The sequence below is a fragment of the Hippocampus bargibanti genome, linkage group LG19 (genome assembly GCF_051943395.1).
Source record: "Hippocampus bargibanti isolate YZ-2025 linkage group LG19, ASM5194339v1, whole genome shotgun sequence".
NCBI lineage: Eukaryota > Metazoa > Chordata > Actinopteri > Syngnathiformes > Syngnathidae > Hippocampus > Hippocampus bargibanti.
In genome coordinates, this window is record NC_142752.1 from 1,287,271 (window position 1) to 1,304,552 (window position 17,282).

Below are 17,282 nucleotides of genomic sequence, written 5' to 3' on the forward strand. Positions count from 1 at the left end.
TACAAACAGTTCCAAAAGTCGTCAATGTTAGAAGATTAGAACAAACAGATCCAGTCCCAAAGAAACCCTATCTGAGATAAATACAAATCCCATATCTCGAGAGAATACCTTCAGTAGGTGGTGAACACGGGCCGATGGCTGTGGAGCAAATGTAGGAAAAGACAAATGTTGTTCCCAGGAGACTTTGTATCTCAATTTACCTTGAGAAAACTGGTGGAACCAGACCAGAAGTGTTTTCCGTCTAGTGAATGAAATTTCCTCCCATTAACAAGAGCCGTACTTACCTGAGGTTGGTTCACAGAACTTCCCAAATGGAGGGATTCCATTGATGCAGTCACAGGACAATGGATCGGCATTGCTGCATGCAGCATATGAGTTGCAGGTGTCACATGACCAAGTGAAGGACTCTTCACATTTACACTCAGGTCGTCCCTCAGAGTTTAGGGGGCAGGCTGAAAAAGACATTGGTGCCATTGAGAACTTGTCATGGAAATTTCAAGTAGCCTTGTGACCTAACATGACTCCTCACCTGTGGACAAGTTCCAACTTGACAGTGTCAAATCATCAGTAATCTCGAAAGATGCTGAGACATTAGCTACAGCGTCCTTCAGTAGATTAATGATCTCTGATGGCTCATAGTTGGTTGGAGTGTCCACTGTCAGGACAATGCTCACTGTGGCAGAGAAGCATCACAGGTAAGAAAAAATGTTACTCAGAATTAGGTCGTCCAAAGAAATATTTAAATACATTTCCCATATCTCGAGAGAATACCTTCAGTAGGTGGTGAACATGGGTCGATGGCTGTGGAGCAAATGTTGGAAAAGACATGTTATTCCTCGGATACTTTGTATTGCAATTGACCTTGTGAAAATGGATGGATGGAGACCAGCAATGTTTTCCTTCTCATGAATGAAATTTCCTCCCATTAACAAGAGCTGCGCTTACTTGAGATTGGTTCACAGAACTTCCCAAGTGGAGGGATTCCATTGATGCAGTCACAGGACAATGGATCGGCATTGCTGCATGCAGCATATGAGTTGCAGGTGTCACATGACCAAGTGAAGGACTCTTCACATTGACACTCAGGTCCTCCCTCAGAGTTTAGAGGACAGGCTGAAAAAGACATTGGTGCCATTGAGAACTTGACATGAAATTTGTCGAGGAACCTTGTCACCGAACAAACTTCTCACCTGTGGACAAGTTCCAGCTTGACAGTGTCAAATCATCAGTTATCTCGAAAGATGCTGAGACATTAGCCACAGCGTCCTTCAGTAGATTAATGATCTCTGATGGCTCATAGTTGGTTGGAGTGTCCACCGTCAGGACAACGCTTACTGTAGCAGAGAAGCATCGCAGGAATACAATGTTACTCAAAATGCAGTCGTCCAATCTTTACAAACAGTTCCAAAAGTCGTCAATGTTAGAAGATTAGAACAAACAGATCCAGTCCCAAAGAAACCCTATCTGAGACAAATACAAATCCCATATCTCGAGAGAATACCTTCTGTAGGTGGTAAACACGGGCCTATGGCTGTGGAGCAAATGTAGGAAAAGACAAATGTTATTCCCAGGAGACTTTGTATCTCAATTTACCTTGAGAAAACTGGTGGAACCAGGCCAGAAATGTTTTCCGTCTTGTGAATGAAATTTCCTCCTATTAACAAGAGCCGTACTTACCTGAGGTTGGTTCACAGAACTTCCCAAATGGAGGGATTCCATTGATGCAGTCACAGGACAATGGATCGGCATTGCTGCATGCAGCATATGAGTTGCAGGTGTCACATGACCAAGTGAAGGACTCTTCACATTGACACTCAGGTCGTCCCTCAGAGTTTAGAGGACAGGCTGAAAAAGACATTGGTGCCATTGAGAACTTGACATGAAATTTGTCGAGGAACCTTGTCACCGAACAAACTCCTCACCTGTGGACAAGTTCCAGCTTGACAGTGTCAAATCATCAGTTATCTCGAAAGATGCTGAGACATTAGCCACAGCGTCCTTCAGTAGATTAATGATCTCTGATGGCTCATAGTTGGTTGGAGTGTCCACTGTCAGGACAATGCTCACTGTGGCAGAGAAGCATCACAGGTAAGAAAAAATGTTACTCAGAATTAGGTCGTCCAATATTTAAATACATTTCCCATATCTCGAGAGAATACCTTCAGTAGGTGGTGAACACGGGCCGATGGCTGTGGAGCAAATGTAGGAAAAGACAAATGTTATTCCCAGGAGACTTTGTATCTCAATTTACCTTGAGAAAACTGGTGGAACCAGGCCAGAAATGTTTTCCGTCTTGTGAATGAAATTTCCTCCCATTAACAAGAGCCGTACTTACCTGAGGTTGGTTCACAGAACTTCCCAAATGGAGGGATTCCATTGATGCAGTCACAGGACAATGGATCGGCATTGCTGCATGCAGCATATGAGTTGCAGGTGTCACATGACCAAGTGAAGGACTCTTCACATTGACACTCAGGTCGTCCCTCAGAGTTTAGGGGGCAGGCTGAAAAAGACATTGGTGCCATTGAGAACTTGTCATGGAAATTTCAAGTAGCCTTGTGACCTAACATGACTCCTCACCTGTGGACAAGTTCCAACTTGACAGTGTCAAATCATCAGTAATCTCGAAAGATGCTGAGACATTAGCTACAGCGTCCTTCAGTAGATTAATGATCTCTGATGGCTCATAGTTGGTTGGAGTGTCCACTGTCAGGACAATGCTCACTGTGGCAGAGAAGCATCACAGGTAAGAAAAAATGTTACTCAGAATTAGGTCGTCCAATATTTAAATACATTTCCCATATCTCGAGAGAATACCTTCAGTAGGTGGTGAACATGGGTCGATGGCTGTGGAGCAAATGTTGGAAAAGACATGTTATTCCTCGGATACTTTGTATTGCAATTGACCTTGTGAAAATGGATGGATGGAGACCAGCAATGTTTTCCTTCTGATGAATGAAATTTCCTCCCATTAACAAGAGCCGTACTTACCTGAGGTTGGTTCACAGAACTTCCCAAATGGAGGGATTCCATTGATGCAGTCACAGGACAATGGATCGGCATTGCTGCATGCAGCATATGAGTTGCAGGTGTCACATGACCAAGTGAAGGACTCTTCACATTGACACTCAGGTCCTCCCTCAGAGTTTAGAGGACAGGCTGAAAAAGACATTGGTGCCATTGAGAACTTGACATGAAATTTGTCGAGGAACCTTGTCACCGAACAAACTTCTCACCTGTGGACAAGTTCCAGCTTGACAGTGTCAAATCATCAGTTATCTCGAAAGATGCTGAGACATTAGCCACAGCGTCCTTCAGTAGATTAATGATCTCTGATGGCTCATAGTTGGTTGGAGTGTCCACCGTCAGGACAATGCTTACTGTAGCAGAGATGCATCGCAGGAATACAATGTTACTCAAAATGCAGTCGTCCAATCTTTTCAAACAGTTCCAAAAGTCCTCAATGTTAGAAGATTAGAACAAACAGATCCAGTCCCAAAGAAACCCTATCTGAGACAAATACAAATCCCTAATCTTGAGAGAATACCTTCAGTAGGTGGTGAACACGGGCCGATGGCTGTGGAGCAAATGTAGGAAAAGACAAATGTTATTCCCATGAGACTTTGTATCTCAATTTACCTTGAGAAAATTGGTGGAACCAGACCAGAAATGTTTTCCGTCTTGTGAATGAAATTTCCTCCCGTTAACAAGAACCGTACTTACCTGAGGTTGGTTCGCAGAACTTCCCAAATGGAGGGATTCCATTGATGCAGTCACAGGACAATGGATCGGCATTGCTGCATGCAGCATATGAGTTGCAGGTGTCACATGACCAAGTGAAGGACTCTTCACATTGACACTCAGGTCCTCCCTCAGAGTTTAGAGGACAGGCTGAAAAAGACATTGGTGCCATTGAGAACTTGACATGAAATTTGTCAAGGAGCCTTGTCACCGAACAAACTTCTCACCTGTGGACAAGTTCCAGCTTGACAGTGTCAAATCATCAGTAATCTCGAAAGATGCTGAGACATTAGCTACAGCGTCCTTCAGTAGATTAATGATCTCTGATGGCTCATAGTTGGTTGGAGTGTCCACCGTCAGGACAACGCTTACTGTAGCATAGAAGCATCGCAGGAATACAATGTTACTCAAAATGCAGTCGTCCAATCTTTACAAACAGTTCCAAAAGTCCTCAATGTTAGAAGATTAGAACAAAAAGATCCAGTCCCAAAGAAACCCTATCTGAGACAAATACAAATCCCTAATCTCGAGAGAATACCTTCAGTAGGTGGTGAACACGGGCTTATGGCTGTGGAGCAAATGTAGGAAAAGACAAATGTTATTCCCAGGAGACTTTGTATCTCAATTTACCTTGAGAAAACTGGTGGAACCAGACCAGAAATGTTTTCCGTCTTGTGAATGAAATTTCCTCCCGTTAACAAGAACCGTACTTACCTGAGGTTGGTTCGCAGAACTTCCCAAATGGAGGGATTCCATTGATGCAGTCACAGGACAATGGATCGGCATTGCTGCATGCAGCATATGAGTTGCAGGTGTCACATGACCAAGTGAAGGACTCTTCACATTGACACTCAGGTCCTCCCTCAGAGTTTAGAGGACAGGCTGAAAAAGACATTGGTGCCATTGAGAACTTGACATGAAATTTGTCGAGGAACCTTGTCACCGAACAAACTTCTCACCTGTGGACAAGTTCCAGCTTGACAGTGTCAAATCATCAGTTATCTCGAAAGATGCTGAGACATTAGCCACAGCGTCCTTCAGTAGATTAATGATCTCTGATGGCTCATAGTTGGTTGGAGTGTCCACCGTCAGGACAATGCTTACTGTAGCAGAGAAGCATCGCAGGAATACAATGTTACTCAAAATGCAGTCGTCCAATCTTTACAAACAGTTCCAAAAGTCCTCAATGTTAGAAGATTAGAACAAACAGATCCAGTCCCAAAGAAACCCTATCTGAGACAAATACAAATCCCTAATCTCGAGAGAATACCTTCAGTAGGTGGTGAACACGGGCCTATGGCTGTGGAGCAAATGTAGGAAAAGACAAATGTTATTCCCAGGAGACTTTGTATCTCAATTTACCTTGAGAAAACTGGTGGAACCAGACCAGAAATGTTTTCCGTCTTGTGAATGAAATTTCCTCCCGTTAACAAGAACCGTACTTACCTGAGGTTGGTTCGCAGAACTTCCCAAATGGAGGGATTCCATTGATGCAGTCACAGGACAATGGATCGGCATTGCTGCATGCAGCATATGAGTTGCAGGTGTCACATGACCAAGTGAAGGACTCTTCACATTGACACTCAGGTCCTCCCTCAGAGTTTAGAGGACAGGCTGAAAAAGACATTGGTGCCATTGAGAACTTGACATGAAATTTGTCAAGGAGCCTTGTCACCGAACAAACTTCTCACCTGTGGACAGGTTCCAGCTTGACAGTGTCAAATCATCAGTTATCTCGAAAGATGCTGAGACATTAGCCACAGCGTCCTTCAGTAGATTAATGATCTCTGATGGCTCATAGTTGGTTGGAGTGTCCACCGTCAGGACAATGCTTACTGTAGCAGAGAAGCATCGCAGGAATACAATGTTACTCAAAATGCAGTCGTCCAATCTTTACAAACAGTTCCAAAAGTCCTCAATGTTAGAAGATTAGAACAAACAGATCCAGTCCCAAAGAAACCCTATCTGAGACAAATACAAATCCCTAATCTCGAGAGAATACCTTCAGTAGGTGGTGAACACGGGCCTATGGCTGTGGAGCAAATGTAGGAAAAGACAAATGTTATTCCCAGGAGACTTTGTATCTCAATTTACCTTGAGAAAACTGGTGGAACCAGACCAGAAGTGTTTTCCTTCTCATGAATGAAATTTCCTCCCATTAACAAGAGCTGCGCTTACTTGAGATTGGTTCACAGAACTTCCCAAGTGGAGGGATTCCATTGATGCAGTCACAGGACAATGGATCGGCATTGCTGCATGCAGCATATGAGTTGCAGGTGTCACATGACCAAGTGAAGGACTCTTCACATTGACACTCAGGTCGTCCCTCAGAGTTTAGGGGGCAGGCTGAAAAACACATTGGTGCCATTGAGAACTTGACATGAAATTTGTCGAGGAACCTTGTCACCGAACAAACTTCTCACCTGTGGACAAGTTCCAGCTTGACAGTGTCAAATCATCAGTTATCTCGAAAGATGCTGAGACATTAGCCACAGCGTCCTTCAGTAGATTAATGATCTCTGATGGCTCATAGTTGGTTGGAGTGTCCACCGTCAGGACAACGCTTACTGTAGCAGAGAAGCATCGCAGGAATACAATGTTACTCAAAATGCAGTCGTCCAATCGTTACAAACAGTTCCAAAAGTCCTCAATGTTAGAAGATTAGAACAAACAGATCCAGTCCCAAAGAAACCCTATCTGAGATAAATACAAATCCCATATCTCGAGAGAATACCTTCAGTAGGTGGTGAACACGGGCCGATGGCTGTGGAGCAAATGTAGGAAAAGACAAATGTTATTCCCAGGAGACTTTGTATCTCAATTTACCTTGAGAAAACTGGTGGAACCAGACCAGAAATGTTTTCCGTCTTGTGAATGAAATTTCCTCCTATTAAAAAGAGCCGTACTTACCTGAGGTTGGTTCACAGAACTTCCCAAATGGAGGGATTCCATTAATGCAGTCACAGGACAATGGATCGGCATTGCTGCATGCAGCATATGAGTTGCAGGTGTCACATGACCAAGTGAAGGACTCTTCACATTGACACTCAGGTCGTCCCTCAGAGTTTAGGGGGCAGGCTGAAAAAGACATTGGTGCCATTGAGAACTTGTCATGGACATTTCAAGTAGCCTTGTGACCTAACATGACTCCTCACCTGTGGATAAGTTCCAACTTGACAGTGTCAAATCATCAGTAATCTCGAAAGATGCTGAGACATTAGCCACAGCGTCCTTCAGTAGATTAATGATCTCTGATGGCTCATAGTTGGTTGGAGTGTCCACTGTCAGGACAATGCTCACTGTGGCAGAGAAGCATCACAGGTAAGAAAAAATGTTACTCAGAATTAGGTCGTCCAATATTTAAATACATTTCACATATCTCGAGAGAATACCTCCAGTAGGTGGTGAACATGGGTCGATGGCTGTGGAGCAAATTTGTGAAAAGACATGTTATTCCTCGGATGCTTTGTATTGCAATTGACCTTGTGAAAATGGATGGATGGAGACCAGCAATGTTTTCCTTCTGATGAATGAAATTTCATCCCATTAACAAGAGCTGTGCTTACTTGAGATTGGTTCACAGAACTTCCCAAGTGGAGGGATTCCATTGATGCAGTCACAGGACAATGGATCGGCATTGCTGCATGCAGCATATGAGTTGCAGGTGTCACATGACCAAGTGAAGGACTCTTCACATTGACACTCAGGTCCTCCCTCGGAGTTTAGAGGACAGGCTGAAAAAGACATTGATGCCATTGAGAAATTGACATGAAATTTGTCGAGGAACCTTGTCGCCGAACAAACTTCTCACCTGTGGACAAGTTCCAGCTTGACAGTGTCAAATCATCAGTTATCTCGAAAGATGCTGATACATTAGCCACAGCGTCCTTCAGTAGATTAATGATCTCTGATGGCTCATAGTTGGTTGGAGTGTCCACCGTCAGGACAACGCTTACTGTAGCAGAGAAGCATCGCAGGAATACAATGTTACTCAAAATGCAGTCGTCCAATCTTTACAAACAGTTCCAAAAGTCGTCAATGTTAGAAGATTAGAACAAACAGATCCAGTCCCAAAGAAACCCTATCTGAGATAAATACAAATCCCATATCTCGAGAGAATACCTTCAGTAGGTGGTGAACACGGGCCGATGGCTGTGGAGCAAATGTAGGAAAAGACAAATGTTATTCCCAGGAGACTTTGTATCTCAATTTACCTTGAGAAAACTGGTGGAACCAGACCAGAAATGTTTTCCGTCTTGTGAATGAAATTTCCTCCTATTAACAAGAGCCGTACTTACCTGAGGTTGGTTCACAGAACTTCCCAAATGGAGGGATTCCATTGATGCAGTCACAGGACAATGGATCGGCATTGCTGCATGCAGCATATGAGTTGCAGGTGTCACATGACCAAGTGAAGGACTCTTCACATTGACACTCAGGTCGTCCCTCAGAGTTTAGAGGACAGGCTGAAAAACACATTGGTGCCATTGAGAACTTGACATGAAATTTGTCGAGGAACCTTGTCACCGAACAAACTTCTCACCTGTGGACAAGTTCCAGCTTGACAGTGTCAAATCATCAGTTATCTCGAAAGATGCTGAGACATTAGCCACAGCGTCCTTCAGTAGATTAATGATCTCTGATGGCTCATAGTTGGTTGGAGTGTCCACTGTCAGGACAATGCTCACTGTGGCAGAGAAGCATCACAGGTAAGAAAAAATGTTACTCAGAATTAGGTCGTCCAATATTTAAATACATTTCACATATCGCGAGAGAATACCTTCAGTAGGTGGTGAACATGGGTCGATGGCTGTGGAGCAAATGTTGGAAAAGACATGTTATTCCTCGGATACTTTGTATTGCAATTGACCTTGTGAAAATGGATGGATGGAGACCAGCAATGTTTTCCTTCTGATGAATGAAATTTCCTCCCATTAACAAGAGCTGCGCTTACTTGAGATTGGTTCACAGAACTTCCCAAGTGGAGGGATTCCATTGATGCAGTCACAGGACAATGGATCGGCATTGCTGCATGCAGCATATGAGTTGCAGGTGTCACATGACCAAGTGAAGGACTCTTCACATTGACACTCAGGTCGTCCCTCAGAGTTTAGGGGGCAGGCTGAAAAAGACATTGATGCCATTGAGAACTTGACATGAAATTTGTCGAGGAGCCTTGTCACCGAACAAACTTCTCACCTGTGGACAAGTTCCAGCTTGACAGTGTCAAATCATCAGTTATCTCAAAAGATGCTGAGACATTAGCCACAGCGTCCTTCAGTAGATTAATGATCTCTGATGGCTCATAGTTGGTTGGAGTGTCCACCGTCAGGACAATGCTTACTGTAGCAGAGAAGCATCGCAGGAATACAATGTTACTCAAAATGCAGTCGTCCAATCTTTACAAACAGTTCCAAAAGTCCTCAATGTTAGAAGATTAGAACAAACAGATCCAGTCCCAAAGAAACCCTATCTGAGACAAATACAAATATCTCGAGAGAATACCTTCAGTAGGTGGTGAACACGGGCCGATGGCTGTGGAGCAAATGTAGGAAAAGACAAATGTTATTCCCAGGAGACTTTGTATCTCAATTTACCTTGAGAAAACTGGATGGAACCAGACCAGAAATGTTTTCCTTCTGATGAATGAAATTTCCTCCCATTAACAAGAGCCGTACTTACCTGAGGTTGGTTCACAGAACTTCCCAAATGGAGGGATTCCATTGATGCAGTCACAGGACAATGGATCGGCATTGCTGCATGCAGCATATGAGTTGCAGGTGTCACATGACCAAGTGAAGGACTCTTCACATTGACACTCAGGTCCTCCCTCAGAGTTTAGAGGACAGGCTGAAAAAGACATTGGTGCCATTGAGAACTTGACATGAAATTTGTCAAGGAGCCTTGTCACCGAACAAACTTCTCACCTGTGGACAAGTTCCAGCTTGACAGTGTCAAATCATCAGTTATCTCGAAAGGTGCTGAGACATTAGCTACAGCGTCCTTCAGTAGATTCATGATCTCTGATGGCTCATAGTTGGTTGGAGTGTCCACCGTCAGGACAATGCTTACTGTAGCAGAGAAGCATCGCAGGAATACAATGTTACTCAAAATGCAGTCGTCCAATCTTTACAAACAGTTCCAAAAGTCGTCAATGTTAGAAGATTAGAACAAACAGATCCAGTCCCAAAGAAACCCTATCTGAGACAAATACAAATCCCTAATCTCGAGAGAATACCTTCAGTAGGTGGTGAACACGGGCTTATGGCTGTGGAGCAAATGTAGGAAAAGACAAATGTTATTCCCAGGAGACTTTGTATCTCAATTTACCTTGAGAAAACTGGTGGAACCAGACCAGAAATGTTTTCCTTCTCATGAATGAAATTTCCTCCCATTAACAAGAGCCGTACTTACCTGCGGTTGGTTCACAGAACTTCCCAAATGGAGGGATTCCATTGATGCAGTCACAGGACAATGGATCGGCATTGCTGCATGCAGCATATGAGTTGCAGGTGTCACATGACCAAGTGAAGGACTCTTCACATTGACACTCAGCCAATTACGTCTGTAACACCGTGTCCACTGGCTTGACAACTAGTTGCAAAGATCAGATTAGCACAGATCATTGTATCATGAATATCGATTGATCATTAGAATAGATTCTACAAGTCGAGAGCTCGAATGGAATGTCATTGGAAGCATTACAGGAGCATGATGAATACAGATGCTCATAGAAACCATGTAAAGACATGTCAAGAACTCATTTCAGGATTACAGCAGTCTGAAGCATTTCAGGATATTACAATATTCAGGAATGATCAATCAGCGCTATGAAATCGATCCTATGGCATAGTTCACTTGAGTGTCAAATCCAGTTTCAGGCTGCAGTACAGTTGATAAGATTCCAATGTGTCAATTACAGCAGGACAGCTCAATGAACATCGTCAACAGTCTCATCAGAGCATATACAGTGTGAGAAGTGCAAGTCAGATTACAAAGATCATGCAAGTACATGTGCATAGACTGAGAATCTTGAGTGTCACCATGAGACCATGTAGAGTGAAATGTAGAACTGTGACAGAATATGTGACAAACTTAGACACAACTAGTTTCATTCAGTCATGATGTTCTCAAGTAAAAGCATGTATTGCATGACTCAGATGATTCCTTGAGACAATCGTTGCAGTAGATAAGTCCATGTGAAAGCATAGTCCAATGAACAGAAGATGTCATTTACACTCAGTATCAATGTCAGTTACGTGCAGAAGATAGCATGAAAGAATGATAGCAAGAGTTCAAATATCGCATCAATTCGAGCAACTAGTGTCAATCATTGCACGTGAAATTGGAGCGACAATTCAGTATTAGTCAATGATCAATGTCTTGACGATGATTAGAGCATGTGATGAGCAAGTCAAGACTAATGATTCATCTAGGTGCCTCGTAGAATATTACGAGCTGAAATTAGAATTCTCCATGATTCAGCAGTTCAGAAGTCATGGAGATGAGCATGTCATGTGCCGACAATGAGATTCTCACATTGAACCACTTCGAAATTCAGTATTGCGAAATGCAGATTAGCTGAAGATAGTCTCATGAATGATCTAGACTCATGTGAGTATGTCATCGAATCATGTGCAGGACATACACATAATCGTGATACAATTCTGATCATTATCATTACGTGCAAGATACTTGACATGAATCTGTAGAGTGAATTACTGCAAGTGTACTATTTCGAATTAGAATTCTAGTTCAGATGAAGCAGTGTATGTTGATTACAGTGTACGAAGTTCAATCGAGTTCATCATGAGAATGACATATGCAGAGTTTAGTCATTATACATGATATGTCAGATCATGCAGGACATGCGACGAGTGCAGAAATGGCAAATATATTAGCTATTGTCTTAGATCTGAAATTGAGACATTGCAGACTCACGAAATCTCAGTTGTCATGTGAATGAATGTGAGCATGCATGTAAATGTAGCACTAACTGTAGTCCTGTCCCAGTATTGAGGCATCGTCAGAAACATGGATGCTGAATGCAGATGAGATTCGCAATATTGCTCTCATAGCAAGTGCTCAACTTAATCAAGAGTGTCAATCAAGATTCAGGAAACTCGGACATGATACTCATCGAAGATACAATTCTATCATGTAGCATGAACTCAATACTTCAGAAGTCTCAGGTAGAAGAATGTACTTCAGAGATAGTACTCTGACAATATCCTTGAGAACTAATTACACATTGGTCTGAATTAACAGTATCTTCAATGTATGAAGATTAACTGACAGTGAACATGATGCCAGAATGATTGATTCAATTGACGATGACCAGATAGTGACATCAGATCTAATGTCACAGAGCGATGACGTCATGACTTAATTGAAGTTCCACAATCTTGATAGCAAAGCCTCCATGACATGATCCTCAGTAGACTAAAATGAGTCTGCTCAGTAATCGAAGGTGGAATAGCCATGTAGAGTGAAATTCAGCATGCATGTAGATTCGAAACATGATGAATCCAGTTGACATCAGAATCTCTGAGGATGTCTGAAGATACTTTAGAGCATGTAGGACATGAGGCTTGTGAAGACTTCAAATGTAGTACTGATGTTATCATATCTCACAACTCGTGATGCAATTGATGCATGCATTGTGACATGTAGATTACGTTGTGCAAATTCAGATTAAGTTACCAGATCTAGAAGTGGACAATTGAGATTTCCAGGAATTTCGATCAGTGCATGATGCATCTACTGAGTACATGATGCAATGAGATGCACTGTACAGCTCAGTGATATGTGATGTCATCTAAGACTTCTCAGCTGACAGACTTGGACAGAGTCATGAAAATCATGAGAATTCAGTGAAAACTGTACATACATGTAGACTGCGACTATATAGTTAGTCACTGTACAGGACTGCTTACATGAGAAATCAGTATCAGTCTAGATGCTAAGTTCCATTCACTGTGAGAATGTCAGATGGTCATTCGATCATACATGACATTCAAGTTGCACAACTTTGAGATAAATCAAGTGAAGGATAGCTCAGATAGTTAATCTTATGAAATCCTCAAGAATCCAATATGTGCATGAGACATATGATTCCAGAAGACATCGTCGCATACAGTACTGTCACAATGCTGAATGGACAACTAGATATATGTTTCTAGATATCATGATGCTATAGAACAATTCCTTGATGCCATAAATAATGAACTCGATTGATTGTCAATGACCACAGTCAGGACATCGCAATTTGCAGTTCAATGGATGACTTGCAGAACATGTGACATAGTCCATGATTTATGACTTGCAATGCCTGAATTGAGTGAACAATGTCTCATTCTGAAATTTGTGACAATTACATTGCATTATGACGATCAAGTCAGTTCCAGAATTGAGCTCAGCATGACCAGTGATGACATGCTGCAATCTAGAGATTGACCGAGTGAAACTTAGAGACACTCAGAAGTAGTCACTAGATGTACTGAAAACTTGTGAATGAAATTGTCAAATTTACGACAAGATCCGACTAATTCATCATAAATGCATGGTACAATGAGAATGCTCCAGAAGCTGTATGCTATAGCATTGATGTAATTGAGTCTCATAGATGAAGATACATTGAATCCTCCAATATGTCAAGGATGCATGAGAAACATCAGTGAAAATTCCAAACACGTACTGATCAATTCGTAATGGATAGTGAGTTAGACACATCGTGATACAGCTGATGCATGCAAGTGAGTCAGACTCAAATGGATCTGGAAGCTATGGATCCATGTACGAATTGACAAAGATCTTCGGTCCATTGAATAATGAATTGGATATCAGCAAGAACTTTGACTGAAGAATTCCATTGAGAGAATCCATTAAAAGCATGCATCATAGATAGTCAGGTCATAGATGACAATGTCAGTACCATTGGCAAATGTACGCATGTATGTCAGAGTACTGGAATGGAAAGACAATTGATCATATGAGTCAATCAGCTATGTAACATCCTGATCAGTGAAGGATTAGTAATATCAGATGATGCTCATTGGCACTCAGTAGGTCAGTCATGCATCAGATGGACAATGCCCAGTACACTAGAGGTATGCAGTGAGAAAATCAGAGTACGACAGTCTTACTGAGTCAAATTGATCTCAAAACTCTACTGTGACTGAGTTCAGTTGAGCCAGAATTAAGAGTTCCATGAATGATCTGAAGTTGGCTGCAGAAAACAGAAGTGTCCATCTAAATGACATCATTGCAATAACTTCTGAAGTCTCCAGATAAATGACAATCAATCAGATGTCAAGACACTTGAATGAATCAAATGTCATTAGGTGTACGAATCAGCCTAGTTCACAAGAGCCAGCTGGAGAAAGATCAATTGGTAGAGATGTTGGATCAGATCCATGTAGAATGACTCTATGCAGTACTTGAATTACATTACAATGAGCATTCTGAGACTGATTGCAAACTCATGAGTGTATCAGAATTGTCCATGAATGTCAGAGACTGCAGCAAAGCATGCATGTAAGGACTTCCATGATCGATATCCATCAGACTTCAGGATGATGAGACATTGAGCAGTAGAATATTGAATGTACATGAGGTCCTAGTGGACTGAGCATGATGAAGATGTCATGTAGTCCAAAACATGACGTCAATTGATCAACATATCAGTGTCAAATTAGACAAGACCATCTATGAAGTTAGATCTGATTCGAATAGCATTCCTTAGTCTCAGTAGCTTGGAGTGAAGACATGTCCATGATGCAGTGCACTTGAGAAATTCATGGAACAGCTTATGAAACAGTCACTACAAATTAACTGACAGTCGTCTCATGAGAATTTCATTGTACAAACTCCAGTCAGCTGACTGGAAAATTCCATGTACATGAGACAGTCTCACTGACAAGAGTGCTCCATAGACGTTGACCAATCTCAGAGCAATGTTTGACAGATAGTAGATAGAATCTGATAAGATTGATCCATTGAGGATATTCTGTCAATGTGATCATCTCAATGTGATATGTCCATTCACAGATGAAGATCTGTGATAAATGAGATTCGCAGTGTCAGTGAAACATCTCGGTGCATAATTGAGGCAATGAGCCATGTCCAAATTAGAAGGTCCACTTGAGACTGTTACAGAGTTGGATTATCATGTGCAGTACTGTCACTGAATGATCATACAGGATCCATATCTGAGGTGCACTTGACTATGAAGACGCTTGCATGTGAATGTGCTAGGCAGTGTATCTAAAGAAGACCTCATGTGCAGCATAATTAGTCAGAATGAAACATGCTCAGTTAAGACTTCTATGAGACCTCAGAGTTGTGACGGGAAGTTACTACAGGAAGATTCTGCAATTGATGACAGTCGTACTGGACATGAGAACACTTCAGATGTCCATGATGAGAATTCCGCAGGAACTTCAGCAATTCATGGATCAAGATCTGTATGACAATATCTCATTCGCTGTGACAAACTCCATTAGAGTTACTGACTGGAAGTCTTAAAGCACATTCGGATTCGACTCATGAGGAGCTGCAGAGACATGCATACTGCAAGATTTAGACTGTCAACTAATTAGCATGATAACACAGTGAAACTATGATATGAGCAATTATCTCAGTGTCAGTAAGTAATCAGTCTGTACAAGAGCTGACATAGAAAGTATTCAAGATCATTCAGAACTGTGACGTCATTGAATGAGTACAATGTCAACATCAGATCTAGAAACTAAGTGCAGAATTCCATTATTGATCTCAATTACTCAAGGTCAACTGAGTGATCAGTGGACATGAGCAAAAGGTTTGAGTGTCAGGATGACATTGGACTGAATTGACTGATCAGAAGCTCGAATGACATACAGATAGATTGCATTAACTGACTGAAGACGTCATATACGTCAGAGAATGTCTCGAGGCATTCAGTTGAGGCATTGCAGTGACTGATCAAATGAGCATACAGGTTAGATTAATGATTGGTCCAATACTGTAGAAATGTCGCAGAATCCAGAATGTCTCAGAACTGAATCATGTACTATGTGAAATGCTTCGGAGTCCATTGTCAAAGAAATCAAGTCAGAAGATATCTGAGATTCTCTGAGAATCTCATGAAATCATGTACAGTGAGTCTCGAAATGACTAGTCTAGACTGGTCAGCGAAAGTATTCGAGAATTCCGATGCTCAGTCATCGACTATGATAAGAGGATCCAGGTGAAGAGCCAATGTGTCAGATGCAATGCTTGCCATCAGCATGATCTAGTGTACAGTTATGACACCAGGTCTCAGAGATAGGTTAATGAATTCGGCTAATTGCATGAATGTCGACCGACGAATTCATGTGACAGTCAGTGACAAGATCATATCATTGATGTGAATTCAACTAGACCATCATAATTCGATCCTGATGACTACGATGATGCAATGAATCCATGATGTACAAGAGCATCCAGAACAATGTCTAGCTGAAGTCAGCAAAGAGCCTACTGACAAATGCTCAGAATCTCAAGTTCAGGATAGCTGTACTGCTGAGATGCTGATTGAGAATTCTAGAATGCGACAAGTTTCAGATGTACCATCAATATTCAGTATGAAATTGCTACTCAATGGCAATAGTCAAGAATTCCAGTGAAAGTGCATCCATGCAGAATAGTTGATGTATGACAATGAAGTGTATTCAATGACCGAGGTCTCTACGAGTTAGCAGCTCAGAAATCTAACATGTCAGCAGAACATTCCTGAATCATTCGAGAAATTCAACAGAAATCATTCATGCGATGACATAGTCATGAAAATCATTGCTGGTCATCAATGAGAGATTACTTGGAAGTGATCTCGTCACAGAAATGTCTATGGTGAAGTGAAGAATGAATGTCCAAATGACTTGTGAACATACAAGAGTTAGATCTGTACATAGATCTCGTTCAGACTCTATGAAGTCAGACTTCCAATTCATTCAGTGGACATCATGATCGAGCTTGAGTAGTCAGTCCAGAGAATCATTCAAGACTGGACATGATTCAGCTGATTGTAGCAATGTCAAGCTTACTGACTAAGAACAATCTCTCAATGAAGTATCAGACATCGAATACGAGAATACTGTAATCCTCAGTGAAAGACATGACTACAAGTTTGAGGTCATGCGACAAGTTCTGATGACATGAACTTCGTAGATAATACTCAAAATGCTGTCAATCTTCAGACATTCAAAGTCCCATCATTTAAGTTAGAAAACGATATCCAGTCCAGATATCGAGACAATCATACGCAAAACTCAAGGATCTCAGTAGGCAAATGGCAGTTGAGCAATGTCAACAGCATTTGACAATGATTCAAATTCATGTACTCAGATTACTTGCGAATGGACCAATCCAGAAATGTTTCCGTCTTGAGTAAGATTCCTCTAACAGACCGTCCTACTGAGTGTTCACGATGCAAGTTCCAGAGATCCATGATGCAGTCAAGACATGCAGATGGCAGTCACAATTGCAGTGCAGATGCATGAGCTCTCAATTGAACTCAGGCT

At 41.8% G+C, this 17,282-nt stretch overlaps 2 protein-coding genes across 2 annotated transcripts in view; both read right to left on the reverse strand.

Moving 5' to 3' along the window:
- The window catches only part of LOC148883490 (uncharacterized), a 37,009-nt gene that overhangs the window by 15,261 nt on the left and 4,466 nt on the right, over positions 1-17,282 (reverse strand). The window contains exons 6-32 of the mRNA XM_089022733.1: positions 10,156-10,291; positions 9,669-9,812; positions 9,424-9,591; positions 8,941-9,084; positions 8,696-8,863; positions 8,522-8,551; positions 8,285-8,440; positions 8,040-8,207; positions 7,553-7,696; positions 7,308-7,475; positions 7,134-7,163; positions 6,897-7,040; positions 6,652-6,819; positions 6,165-6,308; positions 5,920-6,087; positions 5,744-5,773; positions 5,433-5,576; positions 5,188-5,355; positions 4,701-4,844; positions 4,456-4,623; positions 3,969-4,112; positions 3,724-3,891; positions 3,237-3,380; positions 2,992-3,159; positions 1,923-2,066; positions 1,678-1,845; positions 1,191-1,334 (exon numbers count right to left, since the gene is read on the reverse strand). Of these exons, the coding sequence (XP_088878859.1) occupies positions 1,191-1,334; positions 1,678-1,845; positions 1,923-2,066; positions 2,992-3,159; positions 3,237-3,380; positions 3,724-3,891; positions 3,969-4,112; positions 4,456-4,623; positions 4,701-4,844; positions 5,188-5,355; positions 5,433-5,576; positions 5,744-5,773; positions 5,920-6,087; positions 6,165-6,308; positions 6,652-6,819; positions 6,897-7,040; positions 7,134-7,163; positions 7,308-7,475; positions 7,553-7,696; positions 8,040-8,207; positions 8,285-8,440; positions 8,522-8,551; positions 8,696-8,863; positions 8,941-9,084; positions 9,424-9,591; positions 9,669-9,812; positions 10,156-10,291 (3,814 nt within the window). The remainder of the gene's footprint in view (positions 1-1,190; positions 1,335-1,677; positions 1,846-1,922; positions 2,067-2,991; positions 3,160-3,236; positions 3,381-3,723; positions 3,892-3,968; positions 4,113-4,455; positions 4,624-4,700; positions 4,845-5,187; positions 5,356-5,432; positions 5,577-5,743; positions 5,774-5,919; positions 6,088-6,164; positions 6,309-6,651; positions 6,820-6,896; positions 7,041-7,133; positions 7,164-7,307; positions 7,476-7,552; positions 7,697-8,039; positions 8,208-8,284; positions 8,441-8,521; positions 8,552-8,695; positions 8,864-8,940; positions 9,085-9,423; positions 9,592-9,668; positions 9,813-10,155; positions 10,292-17,282) is intronic.
- On the reverse strand, positions 142-1,831 carry LOC148883491 (uncharacterized). The gene is made up of 5 exons (XM_089021637.1): positions 1,502-1,831; positions 946-1,334; positions 772-801; positions 530-673; positions 142-452 (listed from the first exon to the last, which is right to left on the reverse strand). Exons 2-5 carry the CDS (start codon positions 1,133-1,135, stop codon positions 265-267), a joined length of 552 nt encoding a protein of 183 aa, XP_088877763.1. The 5' UTR covers positions 1,136-1,334; positions 1,502-1,831; the 3' UTR covers positions 142-264.

Coding starts and splice junctions, on each gene's coding strand:
- LOC148883491 (XM_089021637.1), bottom strand. CDS start 1,135: ATGGCACCAATGTCTTTTTCAGCCTGTCCTCTAAACTCTGAGGGAGGA. Junction 674..771: donor ATGTTCACCACCTACTGAAG/GTATTCTCTCGA, acceptor TCTCTGCCACAG/TGAGCATTGTCCTGACAGTG. Junction 453..529: donor AAGTTGGAACTTGTCCACAG/GTGAGGAGTCAT, acceptor TGTCTTTTTCAG/CCTGCCCCCTAAACTCTGAG.